This window comes from Maylandia zebra, linkage group LG6 (genome assembly GCF_041146795.1).
Source record: "Maylandia zebra isolate NMK-2024a linkage group LG6, Mzebra_GT3a, whole genome shotgun sequence".
Classification (NCBI taxonomy): Eukaryota; Metazoa; Chordata; class Actinopteri; order Cichliformes; family Cichlidae; genus Maylandia; species Maylandia zebra.
Genome location: NC_135172.1, coordinates 21,806,289 through 21,823,626, shown reverse-complemented (window position 1 = coordinate 21,823,626; position 17,338 = coordinate 21,806,289). Strand labels below are relative to the sequence as shown.

At 40.5% G+C, this 17,338-nt stretch overlaps 2 protein-coding genes across 3 annotated transcripts in view; one reads left to right on the top strand and one right to left on the bottom strand.

Annotated features, from left to right (window-relative positions):
- Positions 1 to 28: 28 nt before the first annotated feature.
- ints12 (integrator complex subunit 12) lies at positions 29 to 7,490 on the bottom strand. 2 transcript variants are annotated; one of them, XM_076884859.1, is made up of 7 exons: positions 7,354 to 7,490; positions 4,902 to 5,065; positions 4,587 to 4,736; positions 3,572 to 3,750; positions 3,010 to 3,169; positions 2,764 to 2,907; positions 29 to 851 (listed from the first exon to the last, which is right to left on the bottom strand). In XM_076884859.1, exons 2-7 carry the CDS (start codon positions 5,055 to 5,057, stop codon positions 294 to 296), a joined length of 1,347 nt encoding a protein of 448 aa, XP_076740974.1. In that variant the 5' UTR covers positions 5,058 to 5,065; positions 7,354 to 7,490; the 3' UTR covers positions 29 to 293. The 2 variants fall into 2 exon arrangements, with proteins under 2 accessions (XP_076740974.1, XP_004549486.1); XM_004549429.6 differs by lacking the exon at positions 7,354 to 7,490 and adding an exon at positions 6,653 to 6,788.
- gstcd (glutathione S-transferase, C-terminal domain containing) overlaps positions 6,808 to 17,338 on the top strand; it is a 75,998-nt gene continuing 65,467 nt past the window's right edge. Inside the window, exons 1-5 of the mRNA XM_004549431.5 lie at positions 6,808 to 7,069; positions 7,193 to 7,626; positions 8,822 to 9,271; positions 10,610 to 10,882; positions 15,092 to 15,185. Of these exons, the coding sequence (XP_004549488.2) occupies positions 7,210 to 7,626; positions 8,822 to 9,271; positions 10,610 to 10,882; positions 15,092 to 15,185 (1,234 nt within the window). The 5' untranslated portion in view covers positions 6,808 to 7,069; positions 7,193 to 7,209. The remainder of the gene's footprint in view (positions 7,070 to 7,192; positions 7,627 to 8,821; positions 9,272 to 10,609; positions 10,883 to 15,091; positions 15,186 to 17,338) is intronic.

The following is a 17,338-nucleotide window of genomic DNA, read 5'->3' as shown; positions in this document are numbered from 1 at the left end:
CACAATAAAGTCAAAGCTACTGCGAGTATGTAAGAACAGGATATTTAATGACACTAACTGATAAAAAGTGACATGACACTTTTTTCACTGGTTAGATTTGTAAGGACAGGATGAGGCACACGAGTCTAGCAGCATTTAAACAAAGTGAAATTCAAGTATTTAACTCAATGGTGTTACTTGATGTACAACTGCTCTTGAAATAGAAACGTAATGTTCTGGCACTCAACCGGCCCTCTTTGAACATTTATTTTCCCCTTTCCTCACAACTCTTCCTCCTTTCACTCAGTCCTCACTCACTTCTTCAGTTTCTTCTGCGCTGCTTTCTTCTTCACCATTTGTAACCGCTTCATGGCGTTAAGCTGGGACTCTTGGGTTGTAGGTAGTTTGTCCCCAGGTGCAGCCTTTGACCCATTCCCATTGTTTCCATTACCTCCTCCGTTACTGCCTCCATTGCCTCCAGTCTGGGAGCTGTTAGGAGAGCCGGCCCCTGACGAAGAACTGCCTTTGCTTTGGCCTTCACCGCTCGATGACCTATTCAACGGCTGCTTACCCAGAGTCAGAGGTGGAGGCGGTTTCAGGTTTGCCTGACTGGAGCCGTTTCCATTGCCGCTCCCAGATATCTTTGCACTCCCAAGCCCCGACTTTCCTCCAGCTAGCCCAGATAACCCAACAGGCTTCTGTCCAGAAGGAGTTGTCAAGGTCTTGCTGCTCCCACTTGGGCCTGAGGAACCTAGTTTGGTGCTAGCAGGAAGAGATGGGCTCGTTTTGGCGCCAAATGCAGCCCAGCCGGTAAGACCGCTGCCCGAGGAGGAGGAGCTGCTGCTGGTGGGATTGGCTGAAGTGGCTGGTGGCTGCATGGGAAAAGGTTACTGTCATTATTAGAGTGTAATACTGACTAATAACAAACTACTAACTACTTGGATTTTCTTTTCATCTCTTTCATTTATGTTTTATTATTTGAGAACAAGTCCCTGTTGCTCCCACTTGGGCCTGAAGAACCTAGTTTGGAGCTTTAGTTTTCAAAAAACCCATTTGTCCTTCAGTGGCCACCATAGCTAAGATTATACAGTTGAATTAGGAGGGTTAGGAAAACAGTATTCAGCTGAATACAATCCATTTTTAACTGACGCTTTTGTACAGGACTTGAAGGCTTCATTGTCTATCGATGATGTGCTTGGGTCACCCCTATTCTTGTCACATCAATGCACTTTTGGCCCAATTCAGGAAGAGCTTCTCTGTTAAGAAAACTAGTTGTCCAAATGCATGCAGGGTTGTGTTTATGGTTCCCAACAGTCAGAGCTGACTGATTATTGTGAATAGTCCTGTGCCTCAAAATACAATTTTGGGGAAGAAGTCACAATGCCTTTATCTAACTAACTCCAAAAGACCATTCATCTATCTAGGACACCCAAGGCCAACAGTTTGGTAACAATGACATGACTGGAGCTTGTGCTATTTGACTGCTGGCGGCAGAGCTGACCACCAGACAAGTTGGCAGAGCAATGAACCCTGATTGCAACTCAACGAAAACACTGGGAGTTGAGTGACAGAGAGGTCACTTCTTTAGACCGAAGAAGTCACTTGGATGGGTGACAGAAACATTTCTCCTACTGAAAACGCTACGTCCAGATGAACAGAATCAACTTCCTGGGTGATCTTTTAACTGCTCCCAAAATCTGATCCAAGTACGCTTGAGGTGCTTTCAATTATTGTGGTCCTAATCTTGGGAACAAGCAGCCTGCTGACTCAAGTTCAATTACATCTGTGTGCAGATTCAAAAACAGACTCAAAACCTCTCTCTGCACACAGGCCTACAGTTAATATGCGTTATTCTTTTTTTTGTTCTCTTAAGCATTTTTCACTGATTTATGGTGTTAAGTCTTCTTTTTCTGTATTAAACACACTGAGCTTTAATATAATGAAATGTACTATATAAATAAAATTGTCGTTGTCACTGGTGCGTTAGTAAATTTATTACCAATAATCTCTGCAGGCACTTTTTGTGAGTTTCAACCTTCTTGTACTCAATTATAATGTGACTGAACATATATTAAAGAAGTTTGCTGGAGGCAGAAGGTGAACAGATGATTACAAAAATGAAAATGACCTATAAATGCAAGAAAAGGTTCTTTGCATCAGTCTGTGAACTGCAAAGCAGAAGCATCAAATTACCAGCCTCTGCTTTGTTACGGCATCTGATTAAAAATAAAAGCCTATAAGCAGGAAAAACAACAACAACATACAGCGCAGTTGCAGTTTCTTAAATATCAAGTAAAAATGTGATTCCTCAGCTACTCACGCCGCGTCCTGCTTGCCTGAGCAATACTTTTGCTGCAAACTATGAAAACTCTTACACCTCACGGTAGAAGTATTAACATAATCAAATCTGTGACTACAGGGTATCATGTTTGCTATCAAAATAACTTTTTGGTGAACTCCATTAAGTGAAAGCGCTCTGAAAAGTTTTAAACCCATTCCCTCTGGAGAAATGGCACCGTGCTGGAACGCTGATCCTTGAAAATAAGTTTACACTTTCTGCTCATTTTCCTCTGCGGGGATTTATGCAGACTTCCTTTCACAGCAGCTTTGCACTCTGACTGCAACTGCTGTTCTCTCCCTTGCAGTCCCAAGTAATTTACGGATGTGAAATCATAACTTTTTCTTGTCTGAGAAGGAGGAGAACGTGAGACGACACAAAGGCTGTGTATAAACATTCGCATTAACAATGCACGTCGATGGAAGCCATAACGAGTTAACACATACCTTCACTTCTGTTCTTTTGAATGCTTGGAAGGTGCTGGCTGTGTCAGTTTTGGGTTTAAGCTCCGTCTTTTTCACTAGTGTGTCTTTTACAACAGGTGCTGAAGATGCAGACGCAGGGGACGGCTTCTGTGGAGGTTTCTGGGCCTTGTGGACAAAAACAAACAAACAACTTTTCACTTAAAAACAAACCAAGCTCGCTGAATCCAAATACAAAGCTGATACTGGAAGATAATTTACTTTCCTCACCATACGCTTCATTTGCCTGGTACATCGGGCGCAGTACCACACAAGCCGTGGGTCATTGACTTCTTTGTCGGTCACCTGGGGCTTGTGGCAGTCCTGGTGGTACAGGTTATGGCATTCTTGGCACTCGACCAGCTGGTTCCCCATGGTCACGGTCATTTGTCTTAAGGAATAAAAACAGCAGGAAAGTAAAGACATATGGCAGGGACACATAATTAATTTGCTAACACGTTTACCTGTTTAGGTTGACGATGGAGTAAAATGAATCTCAATAATTTAAAGTGGAAAAAGTTCCAAGTACAATTTTTTTTCATATGCTATAATCCTACTGGATTTCTGATATGCTGTTGTTGTAATTAGCATTTATTCTATTTATCTATTTTGTATGTGGATTTTTTTAGGTTGGTATCTGTTGTGGACAGGAAAAGCAAGAATTTCATTGGCTCACTTTGGGACAGAAAAAACATGTTTCTTTACTCGGCATATGATAATAAAAGGTTAAAAAAAATAAAACTTGGGACGGCAACTCAAAAATTTACCATATCTACAAATATTCAACATGTACCTGCAAACCACACAAGCCAGGCCCATTTCCATGGCGAAGTCATCGGCGCTGGTCTCATCATCATTTATGTTTGGCAGCAGGTCTTTGCTCGTCTGCACAGTGATCGGAGAAGAGCGATTCTCCTGTTTCTCCAAACGAGGCTTTTTCGGGGGGTCCACCTCACCCAAGTCAACCCTGATCTATTTTTTCAGGAAGACAGAAAGAGCACATTTTAGACATGGCATGTTGGCATCACTGACAAACATTTTCAAACTGCATCTACTTCACTGTAACACTAGTACTCTTCTATGTAATAGTACATACGTATGCTTCTCAGATTTGCAGGAAATTTCTGAACTCAAATTTATTTAACATGTAAGTAGCTCTGACCTACTCTGAGCTGGTTCTCTACCTTGATTGATTGATTACTCCTCCACTTTTCACCATAAAAAAAGGTTCATTGTTTTACTAAAATATCTATTCATTCCTTTTCCCCCCTCAGTATAAGGAGAGAAGCTCCCTTTGATTTGCCCGCTACAGCCATGCACTGAACTAAAAATAAATTTAAAAAGACCTGGTAGCCTGTCTGGCCTGAGAGTACACGTGCTTAAGGTCCAAAACAAATACTTATTCACAGGAGCCAAACAGGACTAGGACACAGCCGACTAAAGAAAGATTCATGTTAGGCATCTGGCATGCTGCTAAGCTGGAGTGAGAGCAGCTATTTGACTTGGCCTGTCACGACTTATTGACCTCTCCATCCTGAAAAGCTCTTTAGCCGTTTAGCTGCACGTTTACGATCATCAGAGAATATCAAAAGTGTCTGCAAAATGATTAAATTAATTAATGTTAAATATGAAGAAAAGACTGCTTAAATCGCAGAGTGTTCTTGACTTACTTATGTTTTCCCTTCTTTTTTTTCTTTTTTCACTACTTCACCTTACAAGAAGGATTGTATGGTCCAACGCAACACCTTTTGCGTTGGACTACCAGGTTGTCGAGATCTTCTAGTAGTTTTGCAAAATTCACACAGTACCTTCTCAGATGGTCTCTTCTCACTGTCTTTCTTGCTCTTCTCAGGTTTACTACTTCCACTGCTGCTACTTGAAGATGAAGAACTTGAAGACTTGGAGTCTTGCTTACTTAAAGTCATTTTTGACACAGTCCCCTTTGATACCTCTATGTCCTGAGGACACATGACAATAATAATAATGATGATAATAATAATAACAACAATAATAATAATAATAATAATAATAACTTTTAGTTTGAGAAAGGGAAATTAAGGTTTAACAACAATGAGATACAGCATAAAGAGACTGTATAAACATGTACGTCTCCAGTTTCTTACTTTTTGTAATGAACGGTATGATGAGTCACTTCCTCTTGCAAGGGATTCATCAAGGAGAGCTTTCAGTTTCTCAGCTGAGTCTTTACTTTTGGAGTGTAAATAACTCAGTGCCTTTAGAAAGATGGGATCCAACTCCAAACTGACAGGTCCAGCCATGATGGAAACTGAGGATCAGAAAATACAGTTTTTCGGGCTTCGGGGAACAAATAACATCCCTCTACTGAGTAAATCATGTGCAGTTAAACAAGTTTAGTTAAACTAAGGACAACAAAGGATAGTAAGAGTAAAAAAATTGTTGGTTTTTTCCCCCCATTTATTAGGGAAAAAGGCTATCCAAATCGACCTGACCCCATGTGAAAAAGCAGTTGCCACCAGATTACTGTCAGACACGTTAAATCAAGAAATCCCTTAAATAGAACCTGTTTAACAAAGTGAAGTAGGCTAAAACAATCAGCCCCAGACTGCAATCTAAAGAAAGTGACAAAAAGCAGAGAAACAAAGTCAAAGACATTTATCAATCTGGAAAGGGTCACAAAGCCAATTCTAAGGCATTGGGACTCTAGTGAACCACTGCGAGAGCCACTCCCAGGAGTGACCGACCTACCAAAATCATCCAGGTCACAAAAGAACCCAAAACGACAACTAAAGAACAGCAGGTCTCACTTGCCTCAGTTAAGGTCAGAGTTAATGATTCAACAATAAGATATTTATATTTATTTATGTTATCGTTAAAATTTGTTTCTTGAACAGAAACTTAAGTGCTAAAAATGTGAACAATTCAGGAAGGGGCAAATACCTTTTCACAACACTTTAAGTAACATGTTCTTTAAATTCCTTGAAACATCATGCATCTATTTCTGGTGCTCTTAACATTAATTATGCATAAGTCAATATTTTAGTAAGACTTAAATATTTAGTGAAAACTGTTTCCCATGAGTTAAAGCTCTGTCACAATAAACATCTTTATTACTAAACGAAGGGCACTTGAAGGGGAGACGACAGATCTCCGGGAAAACTAGGATTAATGGTGCGTTCCAGATTAAGTCGAAAATCTGAATTTCCTTGTTCCCAGTCAATCTGTAGATTCCAGTTAATCTGGAACATCTCCTCAACTCAGGTTCCCCACTCGGAACAGACCCATCAACCCCGAGTTAACTATCCAAGATGGCGGCAGTGAACGTAAACAGCAGTAAAACTGTAAAATGTATAATCTGTACTGTCACTTTTGTGTATTTATGATTCGCTAAATAAGCCATGCAGAGAGCACTGGTCAGATTCTACCCATGAATGTGCTGCGACGGTCATTTTAAGATTAAAAAACAAATACGATGCTGTACTGCTAGTAATAGCTAAACGGCTCTACCTTGCTAAGAACCGAAATAAATCATATTTTGCGCTTTTTTACCATTTTTGTTAGCACCGACTTCCAAGGTAAATGACATGCGTTTGTGTTTTGTGATACGTCATGTGCTTTTTTTCTGTGGGTTAAAACAAATATTTATTATTATCTTCCTTCTCACGTTTGTAGATTGAGTCCCAAATGTCTCAATTCCGTCTGTCGGGTGTAATATTTAAAAGTTCACACAAATTAAAAAAAGATTAACTTCGGCTGCTGCGTAACATATTCAGTCCGGACTAGCAGCAACACAAGGGACCATAATAGCACCACAACGGTAAAAGTTCTCGTTACTCGAAGCTGTCAGTTAGAAATTAGGATTTACGAATGAAATCGTTAAACTGGAATACCATACCTCACACTCTGCTTCTCGTAAACTTGTCTCTCCTCAATCCGGTCTTTTCGATTTCATGGGGAAACTGACGGCAGAACAACACTTCCTACAAAGAAGCCGTTTCCTCTAACCTGTGCAACACTCAAATATGTCCGCAAGATATAAGCGCGGAACCTTATGAAGCAACTTGTGTTACTCCAGAATATTTCACATTACGGCTTCTTCGTTGAATAGTTAATTTTTTTTAAAAGAACCAGTTTTATGGAGCGGGCATATAATATATTATACAGTTTTACATGTATTTTTCCAGTGACACATCGTGTGTTGTTTATTCGTAAGTAGAAAACAGGTGAAGCTGTGGTAGCTTTAGCACAGGGGAAGAAGAAGAAGCAGCCCACACCATAACAACAACGTGGTTTTATAGAAGCTACTGCTGCTGTAAGTATCACTCATAGTGACAGTTAACGTGTTAGATACAGCTGTTTTTCCATTTACAAACCCCACCTCGGAACACCTTACCGAGGCTACTTTTTAAACCTTCACATGTGTTTCACCCCGCAGTGCTGACTTTATTTACAATGAAGCAACAGCCCGAAAACCAGCAGCAGCCCTCTCTCTATTTAGAAGTTTGCTTTCAAAACGAGGAGCCGCGCCTTCCCCTGCACACCTCCATCGTCCTATTCCTCCTTTCTTACTGCGAGTGCAAGTTTTTTAAAGTTTACCTGGTCTTCAAGAAACCCAGCAGCTCCGAGTCTCTGAGAAGTCAGCTGCCAGAGCATCTGGACTCCTCTGATGTTCAGTCAGAGGCTCTGCCTCAGCTGGTTAGGGGCTGTCGCCTCCCTGCTGTTTTGGATGAGACTGGGCAGCTCTGCAGGGCAGGACTGGCAGTGGTCCTTAGACATATTATCAACAAAACCATCGAAGCTGACCCCTCCAGAAATGATGTACTGGCTCTGCTGGGTTTCAAGAAGACTTGTCTGAAAGCCTGCGCTGAGGTTAGTGGAAAAAAGGGAAGCAAACGACAAAAATGCACAAAAGAAAATAAACAAGTGATAAGGTTGAAAAAAAATCTGGTAATTCTTTGTTTTTACATTCATCGGGCCCCAATATGCCCGAATATCAAAAAGAAATTAAAAATGCATGTTGTGGAAGAGTTCGGGTTTTAGGAGGTTAAATATGTCTAAAAGTAAGCACACAGTTACAAATCAGTTATAGTTAGCTGAAACCAAAGTATCCTTAGGCAAGAAATTGAACCCCAAGTTACTCTCCCGAGGCAGTAATTGGAATATGAATGTGTGTGAATGTTAGATAGAAAGCACTTTGGTAGAGAACGCATTGAAAAAAAGACCTTGTGTGAATGACTGAATGAGGCATGCTTTTTAAAGTGCTTTGACCATTTAGTGACTTCAGGAACAAACTGAAAGCTGTTGTGAAGCAGTGTAATGCTCTCTCCATAAGTAATGATTTGCTGAAATCAAAAAGAACCATTAAATCTTTGAATGAAAGGAAAACCGAACCAACTTAATGCGAACAAAACCCCAAAACTCAGTCATTACAAAAAGTGACGGTTAACAAAAAATAAAGACCATCTGCAAATCTACAAAATCAAGTAAACCAAATAAATGCAAAATCTTAGAGATCATCATTAGAAATCACACAATTAACAACTTTTAAAAAGTATTATAAGTAAATAATGAACTAATTCTTAGTTTGCTTTAAAGTTTGCATGGTTTCAGATCTAGGAAAGCTCTTATACCTCACAACTTTGACCGTCTATTGTTCCCCATCAGGGTCCCAGAAGGTTATTTATAATAGATTTGAGCAAATGGTGGTTCCCAGTTGGCTAATGAAATTTAAAGCACCCTGTGGTAAACTAGATGTATTTCACATATACACATATTCCACTTGTGATCCTTTCACTCTTCAATCCAAAAGGGAACAACGACAAAAGGAACTGCCAAAAAGTCAAAAACTGGAAAAAAACAAATTCTGACACCAAAACTTTTTTTCTCCTTTTTTTGTTTTGGAAATATGTAGCAAAGTTATGTTTTTTGTGTTTTTAATTACAAATAAATATCTGACAACTGCACAAGTTGTGCACAGTGCTATGATAAGGACTTGTATTTCAGCCTTTTTATTTTGAGTGCATTTACGGACAGACCTCAAACACCATGTTTTCCTCACTCTTAGGTGAGCCGGTGGACTATATTGTGTGAAATTGAAATCCCCTCTGCTGTTGAAGAACATCTCCAGAATCCTGCAAATGATGATCAACAGGTGCCCCTCTCCATTCTCACTCTTGAGCGAAGGCTCGCGGAGCCTGTCAGAGTCCACAACGATGACAAAATACGAAGGCGGAAACTCCAGGAGCAGAGACGTGAAGAGTCTGCTGAAAGCCAAGAGAACCTGGACTCCGAGTCCGGGCTTGGACAGTCGTCTCAGGCCTGTGATGGACTTGAGCTTAGAGCCGCTTTGGCCAAACTGTCTGTGGATTCAGTACCAGCTTTAGCCACCAGAGAGAACTCTGAGATCAGGAAAGTGAAGACAGCAGATTTGCCTCCGTTGGAGCATGTGTTTGCCGAGGGACTGTACTTCACTCTGACTGATGTGGTGCTGCTCCCGTGCATCTATCAGTATCTGGTAAGGGCTTTTTGACATGTAATGAATTTTTGAGTGGTGTCAACAACCTCATTCTGATTGTTACTGTCTAATTAAGAATGGCACATACACATCAAAGCACAATTAATTTTATTAGCCCTTTTTTGTCAGTTTAAGCCTGTCGCTTTTATTTCACTGACACACTTTCTTTACAAATGCTCTTTCAATAATACACCTGTTACACAAACAGTCAAGTGCTGATAGGAAAGGCTTTGTCTCCGTGGATACAAAAGTGGCGCTGATGTCAGACTGAATGCTTTCATGCAGACCGGAGCGTGCAGTTACATGAATTTGCTGGCTCTTTAATACTTTTATTATGATGACTTGTCAAATTATGCATGATGTGTGGTTTTGACACTCTGGTCAGGGTGAACAGGTAGTACACCCAGTTCCCTTTTTTAAATCCAGCCAGGCAGAAACTTGGGTTAAGAAGACTCGCTGCATCAGACTTGGCACAGTTTTTCCTCTCAAAGGTGGTCTGGAGCCACCTGGCAAAGGCTGATAACACTGTACGGGGAGGGTTTTTATTCAAATGCAGCAGGTTGAAATACATTTTACTGACTTTACTTTGGGAACAGCTGACGGAGTTGGCAGGTTGTTATGTTGACCTAAAAAAACAAACTCCTAACTTGAAAATCTTTGAAGAATTTAGAAGCTCAAGTGCTCATTGAATATTCATTACGCCTCATTGTTTGTGATGAATTTGGTAGCAACTGCAGCGGCGAACCGAGAGCTGTAAAGTTCAGGCTTATGCTGTTATTGATCAGGAATGCTGCATTGTCTGGCAGTGGAGTGGGTCTCATTTCACCTTTCAGCTGTCTCCAGCTATTCCTCGACTGTGGGAAAGAACTGAAGTTCTCACAATGAGGCTTTTAGTAGTCAGCTGTGCCCCAGTGGTTTCCAGTTTCACACTCAGCCTAGCGTGTCTCCTCTTAACGGCCATCACTGTCCACAACACATGCAGCCACAGTGAATCCTTTCCACTCCACCCTCTTGTCGTGCTGTGGAGTGCCCCTTCTGCCTCCGTGCACCACTCTGTGTCCAAACACACACAAACACACACACTCTGTGCCCTTATGCTTCATCTCAGATCATGTCTCTGTTTGTTTCTTCACCCTCTCCTCCTGCCAGCTCTGTTTAGATTTTTTTTTTTTGCCAGTCTGTCGCACAAGTGTTCACCAGCGTGATGTGTGAATTCTGGTGGAACGTGGCATCTCGCTCCGCTGGCAGTAACATGTCAATCGAGTCACTTAATCAATATTTCCTTGTTGTTTTCCTCTTTCTCTTTCATCCTTTCATCCTTTTCTTGGTCTTTAATAGTGTTCCCTCCAAGCACGCGCTGCCGCCACTCTACATCATCTCCCCCACCTACTGCGCTGGTACGGCCGTGTCCAGGAGGTACCGGGGGTGCTTCGGGCAGCCAAGGCTTGTGGGCTACTTCTGTCCATACCCCAGGCTCCCACGTCTGGACTCCCAATTCTCTCAGCAGAGGACAACCCAGCCAGTCTACCGGTGGAAGAGGAAGAAGGCCGGGAGATGGCCCCAGAGGTTCCTTTTGTCGGCGGCCCAAGGCCCACAATGACTAAACTCAAAGTAAATGATTACTTTCCTTTACTTAATCCCCAGCATGCTTTGCAGCTATATGTTAACCAAACATGTTTTGTTCCAACACTTCCATCCTGACCTAATATCAAGGGATCTGCCTCCCATTGTCCCCTAACAGCACAGATTCGCAGCCTCCAGAGTGGTTGTTAAGTATTATCCCTGTAATTTCATGCCTCCATTTTCTGTTGATTGCACCTTCAAGAGTGTAGCTCTGAGTTAATGTTTCGGTTTCTGGCAGACTTTTGTAATTGTTGGATATTTAGTTTTTCTGCCAGATATTTAACAGTGATTGCTTTCACTCATAAAATTAACATTTTAAGTGGTCTTAAAAAAAAAAGAAAGGAATTCAAAGCTGTTGTCGATGCATATTATTTTGCTCTTGTAGACATTACAAAAAAACAAGCTTTTTTTTTTTTAAGACTAACAATCTGTTTATGAGAAAAAACACTGTATTTGCCTGGGGTGCTTTTTTTAAATGCACATTTCAGTATTCTCAGTGGATCCTGTTACCACTTGCAGGAGTGCAGACAGTGCACATTCAGCTTATCTTCATTTCAGGTGCAATAAAAACAGTGAATCTGGTCCAAAACAAAAATGTTATAGCTTTACTTAGTTTATAGTTATGGCTAAAAATCTACATGTGCACAGGCAAGATACACGACCCAATGCAGGTCCCTTAGGAAGGATTGTCGAGAGACTTGCTCATTCGCACACGTTTATAGATTTCTTTGCTCCATATATTACCTCTGCAACAGCAGGAGATAAGCAGGCCCAGCTGTTTTAAAGGAGACTGTCTCCTCAACCCTGACTAACCTCTCGCCACTGAGCCCTCAGACTGTTTACTTGGCTTTTTTTGCTCTGCTCTCTTAGGAAAGATATTTCTGTGATTTCCTGCTGGCTACATTTCTATAACAATGTGAGCGAGGCGAGGAGAAAAAAAAACAAGAGGTTTGGAAAATTCTGATGAGGGTGAGTGAGCTGGGTGGTCAGGATGGGATGTGTCTTTTAGATGTGCTGTGTTGCCGGATGAAATTTAGTCAGGCCCACATGTGTGTAAATGACAGTTTTGCTGGCAGGTTAAAATCCGACATTAAAACCGAGAGGAATGCGTGAACACACACAGACAAACACACAATGGCCACCATTCTCTGCCTAGAGGGATTACAAGGATGGCTACATGTCGCCATCATCATGTCTGCAGTGCAGCTGTTGCGCTGGGTAATGTGCCTGTCTGTTTGCGTCTGTGTGCGCATATATGTCCTCTGTGTGTGTCCCACCAAGGTATAAACACACAGTCTGCCGTCTCACATGGTGACAGTCGATCCTTCACGGCGGCTAACCAGAGGCAGTGGGCTCATCTCGCAACACCATTCACATTACAAATGGCTCATAAACTCTGCCCCTTTATCACTCCAGTTAACACACACTCATGCATACTGTTCAAGCTCCCCATGCAGTGATCTGTGGAGCCCCAGCCTGTGATCTGTATCTATGGTAAACAAGCAGGCATCCCGACACCAGAAATTAAGACCCGGTATTATCACTGCCTAACAAAAGCTAACACAACTTGGATATCAAAAATAGAGTTTTTTTTAAAAGGAGAATTACTGGGTTTGCAGGAAGGAAGTTAAGTCTTTGATTTTATGTCTGATGAATTGGGTTCATAGGGGAGCTGTTGTTCCAGAAACAGCGATTGAAGACAGTCTGTGTGTGTTCCCATGAAAAACTCCTCACTGAAATCAACGAGCATTATGGCAGGATAATAACGCAGTCTTGTATTATTACCTATTATTTGTCATTTGGGTTTAAAGTTTGACCAGACATCCTTGTTGCAGGTGAACTATCAAACTTAAGAATATGATTTAATAGAAGAAATAGAGCTTTAAACAGAATCACCTTTTCATATTCAAAATTATTAAAGCTTTAAGGTGCATGTTTCCTTAGTGTACTTTGAGGTACCTCAAACACATTTACCCAGTGACCAAAAATGACCTTATCAGCATTTGCACTACAAGTTTGTGTTACTGTGGAGAGTGAATATAATTGGTTTTGGCACAGACTTTTTGAGCTTGAGGTTTGCAGTGTTGTAGACTTTGATTGGTTTGTATTATATAGTAGTATGTGTTTATATAAAGATGAATAAAACAAAATATTAGAATATTTTAATATGGCAGCGAGACATTGTTCAACCCCAGTGTATAACACACAGATCAGTTAGTGTCAACAGAACTAAGGGTTTTTAGTAATATAGTCTTAATTGCAGTGCTTTTATTGCATCATAGTGATGCACCTCACAGTGTATGTATTTTTCTGATGTCATTGTACATGATAGTCAAGTCTTTATTCATGAAACACATTTAAATGTAACAGATGGTGACCATAGTGTTGCACTAGGGCTGCACGATTAATCGTTAGAAAATCGCGATCTCGATTCATACTTATGTGCGATCTCATTTCCAAATGACAACGATTTAAAAGAAAAGAAAAAGACAATGACGACGATTGTACCGCATTTTGATCCGTGACGTAATCTGCATGAAAACAAGCGCTCACTCTTCCTGCTCAACAAATGACAAGGGCGGAGCCTTATACCACGTGATACAGAAGCTGTGCCGTGTGATGCTAAAATTAGCAGGGAAAAAACAACGGAGAGCACGTCAGGGATGACGAGAAAGTGACAGGAGAAAATCCGTCCCGGTCAACCACCCAAACATCAATAACAGGAACCTACAGCGCTTCCCTATACCCGTCGAACTCCCGCAGGCAAAGAAATTACGGAGGCTATTACTTATCACCTGACCAAAGATATGGCTCCCATCAACACTGTGCAAAACGAGGGATTTAGGAAAATGATCAACACCCTAGAGAAATGCTACACAGTGCCCTCCCGCAACTATTTTTCTATTGTTGCACTACCTGCTCTATACACGCAGTGTCGAGCAACGGTGGAGACGGAATTACAAGCAGTACAATATTTTGCGGCAACGACAAAATGTGAGACATTTGTTGTTTTTATGTTTATTTATTGTTTTTATGTTCAGTCTCAACTGTTACGAAGTTGATGTGCAGTTAATAAGTGCAATAAATATTTATACTGGAAAAGAAAATCGTGAGAGAATCGTGATCTCAATTCTAAGCCAAAAAATCGTGATTCTCATTTTATGCAAAATCGTGCAGCCCTATGTTGCACATATTTAATGTTCCATGTTAGACCTTCTATTAAAAGGGTGTCATATTATAGTAAGATGAGCTTTTTTCCTCTTTATATGGGAAACAGCTCCAGGGATTTACTGAAACAAGTGCAAACGTCTATGTAAATACAGACAGTACAAAAGATGGACATAGCTACCGTGATGTCGTCCACTGATTTCTGAATTCGGTGAAACCTCTGCATGAGTGTTTCCATCTACGCTGTCCTGGTTGCATAAAAAATTTTATTTAATATGACCCAAATTTCTTTGGATCTTGGCTGCCTTTTGTTCTTTTCTGTCAAAATGATCTAACACAGCTCTGAGGAAGCCAATCCATGATTGATAGAGTTTCATTTTTCATTTTTTTGTATCCACATGTGCTTTTACTGCATTGACAGTGAGTTCGGGATCATTGTCTTGCTGAAAAATTAAGGCTTTACCAATAGAGGCTATTGCATGATTGAGAATATGCCTTTCACGTTTCATTTTAAAACACCATTCAGATCGCTCATTCTACCATGCCTGTATACCTGCGGTTTCAGTCAATTTCAGAGTCTGTAGCAAATGAGCTGTTGCTACCCCAGACGCTGTGGTGAGAAACACGGCAGGAAAGGAGAACTGAGAACACAGCCTCATCAGGAGCTTCTAAATAGCGCTGCCTTCTAGCAACAAATATTGCATCTATCTAGACAAACTTTAGCAAAGCTAGTTAAATACATAGTTAGCCCTGCTGTCATCATGGAGAGAACTAAAAAAAAGTTTACCATGGTTTCCCTGGTTCTCTTGCTATTGTAGTTAATTGTACTAGATGTGCTGGAGTATGTTCTGTACTGGTGAAGCAATGTTCTGTCTTGAAAATTTAATAAGAGTTGTATTGTGTGCAAGGTAGCAGAGGGCTTGTACAAAATAAGTCACTCGATTACAACAAAGGCTGTAGGTTTCTATAGTAACTTGTATTTGTATATTTGTGTGTGTGTGTGTTTTCATGTGTGTGTTCTTCCCTAAGGAAAATGGCATCGAGGCAGTCTTCACTCCTCATCCTTGCCCTTCCTGGACCCTCCCATGGGAAAGCTTACCAGGAGCGATCAACCCTACTGAAGGTAAACTCTAATCTTGCCTCGAGGCTGTGCTCTTTGCTGGCTCCATTTTATTTTTGCCCTCCTGCCCTTGCACTTTTATCATTGCCCCTTTGGTTTGTTTTAGTTTTATTTTCTTGTATTTATTTGAGGTCTTCATCTCTCTTTGTCCTCCTTTCACTATTTTTACTTCCCTCATGTTTTGTAAGCCTGTATGCCTCTGCAACACTCCACAGCCTCTTTCTCCCACCTTATTTCTGGGTTGACTTCAAAAAACACAAATGTTACTATATATGGAGCGAGGAACATGAATAAATATTTGCATTATACCTTTCGGTACTACTGTGGCTGTTGGTGATTTATAGCTGCACCTAATGCTAACACATTTTATGTTAATCTGCAGGTGGATGCGGTTCCCCTTGAGGGTCCCCTAATGATTTTTAATCTACATGTGCTATCCTGCTGATGTTGTAGGGTGAAAGTGTGAAATAGGTCTGTGGTAGAACAAGAGTCAAAAACAATAAAAACACCTAAAAAGGTTCAAAGACAACTTGTACAGTGTCCCACTTGTCTTAGTGGATACTTCTTGCTGTGAGAGTAGTTTGTGATAGACAATGGGGGAGGTTTGTTGATTGCTGCCCCAGGTGGCATTGGAGCAACAGAGAGAGGGAAAAATCTGTTTCTTTGCCTCTTTTCCTCACCTGCATTGTTTCTCTTTTTAGTGAGATGTCTTTGTTGTTAGCAACGCTAAATGATGCACATGCATCACTCCCAACATATAAGTGTTATTCCATCCATCCATCTCAATCCAATACATTTGAATCCGTCCATCCATAGAGAGATAGACAACCATTCACACTCACATTCCCATCTTTGGCCATTTTTGGAATAGACGTGCATGTTTATAGACTGTGGGAGAAAGCTGGAGCCCGGAGAGACCACCCCCACAGACACAGGGAGAACATGTAAACTCCACAGTCTGGCTTTGGTGGGACCTTCTTGCTGTGAGGTGAGGGCACTTGCTGCCATACGGTCACGTTGCCGCTTCAGTGTTATTGACACAAGAAATTGGGGAAGGTAGATGAAGGCACATGCTTCATGCATGTGATTGTTTAAATATTTCAATTTTCTTTAATATTGTGTAGCGCACTCGTTTCTTTCTTCCTTTCATTTTTGCTTATTTGGGAAATTGTTACAAGCAGGAGTTCATGCAGTGCCTATTTCCTCCAACAAAGAAAATGAGAAAAGGAAAAAAAACACCTTAATTTAAGATCTCTACCTCTTTTCAGCTTTTGTTTTGTGTAGGTCAAATTTCCACTTCATTACCATGATATTAAGCTTTTTTTTTTCACTCCAAGCAACTTGAATAGTAAATTGATTTTATCCATATCCAAACCCAACAGGTTTACAAAATGATACATTACCATACAATACAACAAAAACCCCGCAGGGAATGAGCAAACACGCTAAATAAACAGATAAACGAGCTGTTGAGTGATTTTGTTTATTTTGCGTCCTGAAGCCTTTGCTCTGTGATCCATCTTTTAACTTGCGCTACTTTGAAGCGTATTTTCCCGATGTATTTATTCCTACTTTTACTGATTCAACAGAAACTTTGATAACAAACGGTGTTTTGATTTGCTCATTGTTATTTTCTGTTTGTGTGAATATTCCAGGCAGTCAGTATGACACACATCTAAATTGATGTGTTGCCCAAATAAGGGCCTGTTAGCACATTGACATATTTCTATTATCTGTCATAATTTTGAGATAAAAAATTAAAAAAATGTGTTTTAATATTTGGTCTTTACTTTCAAATTGTTTTCATTTGAAGCTGTATACAAATGTGCAGTGTAGGATTTATAAAAACATAAAGGTTAAAAATGAGCAAAATAAAAAAGCACCCAATCTGGACCTGTACATATATTCACAATTCTGGCAGCTGGGCAGTAGCAGATTTCAATAACTGTAGTATGTTTTTTTTTTCTTTTTCATTTATTTCTCTCATTATGCCAGCGAAATAAATACTTAATTATGAATATGTAACTTTAAAAGTCTCTCAACTCCTCATTATGTACTTTAAATATTGTAAAATTGAAGTAAAGTCATGATGCTAATTATTGTTTATTGACACTTACTTACTTGGCTTAGTTGGTTTGAGGCTCTTGCCATTAAAA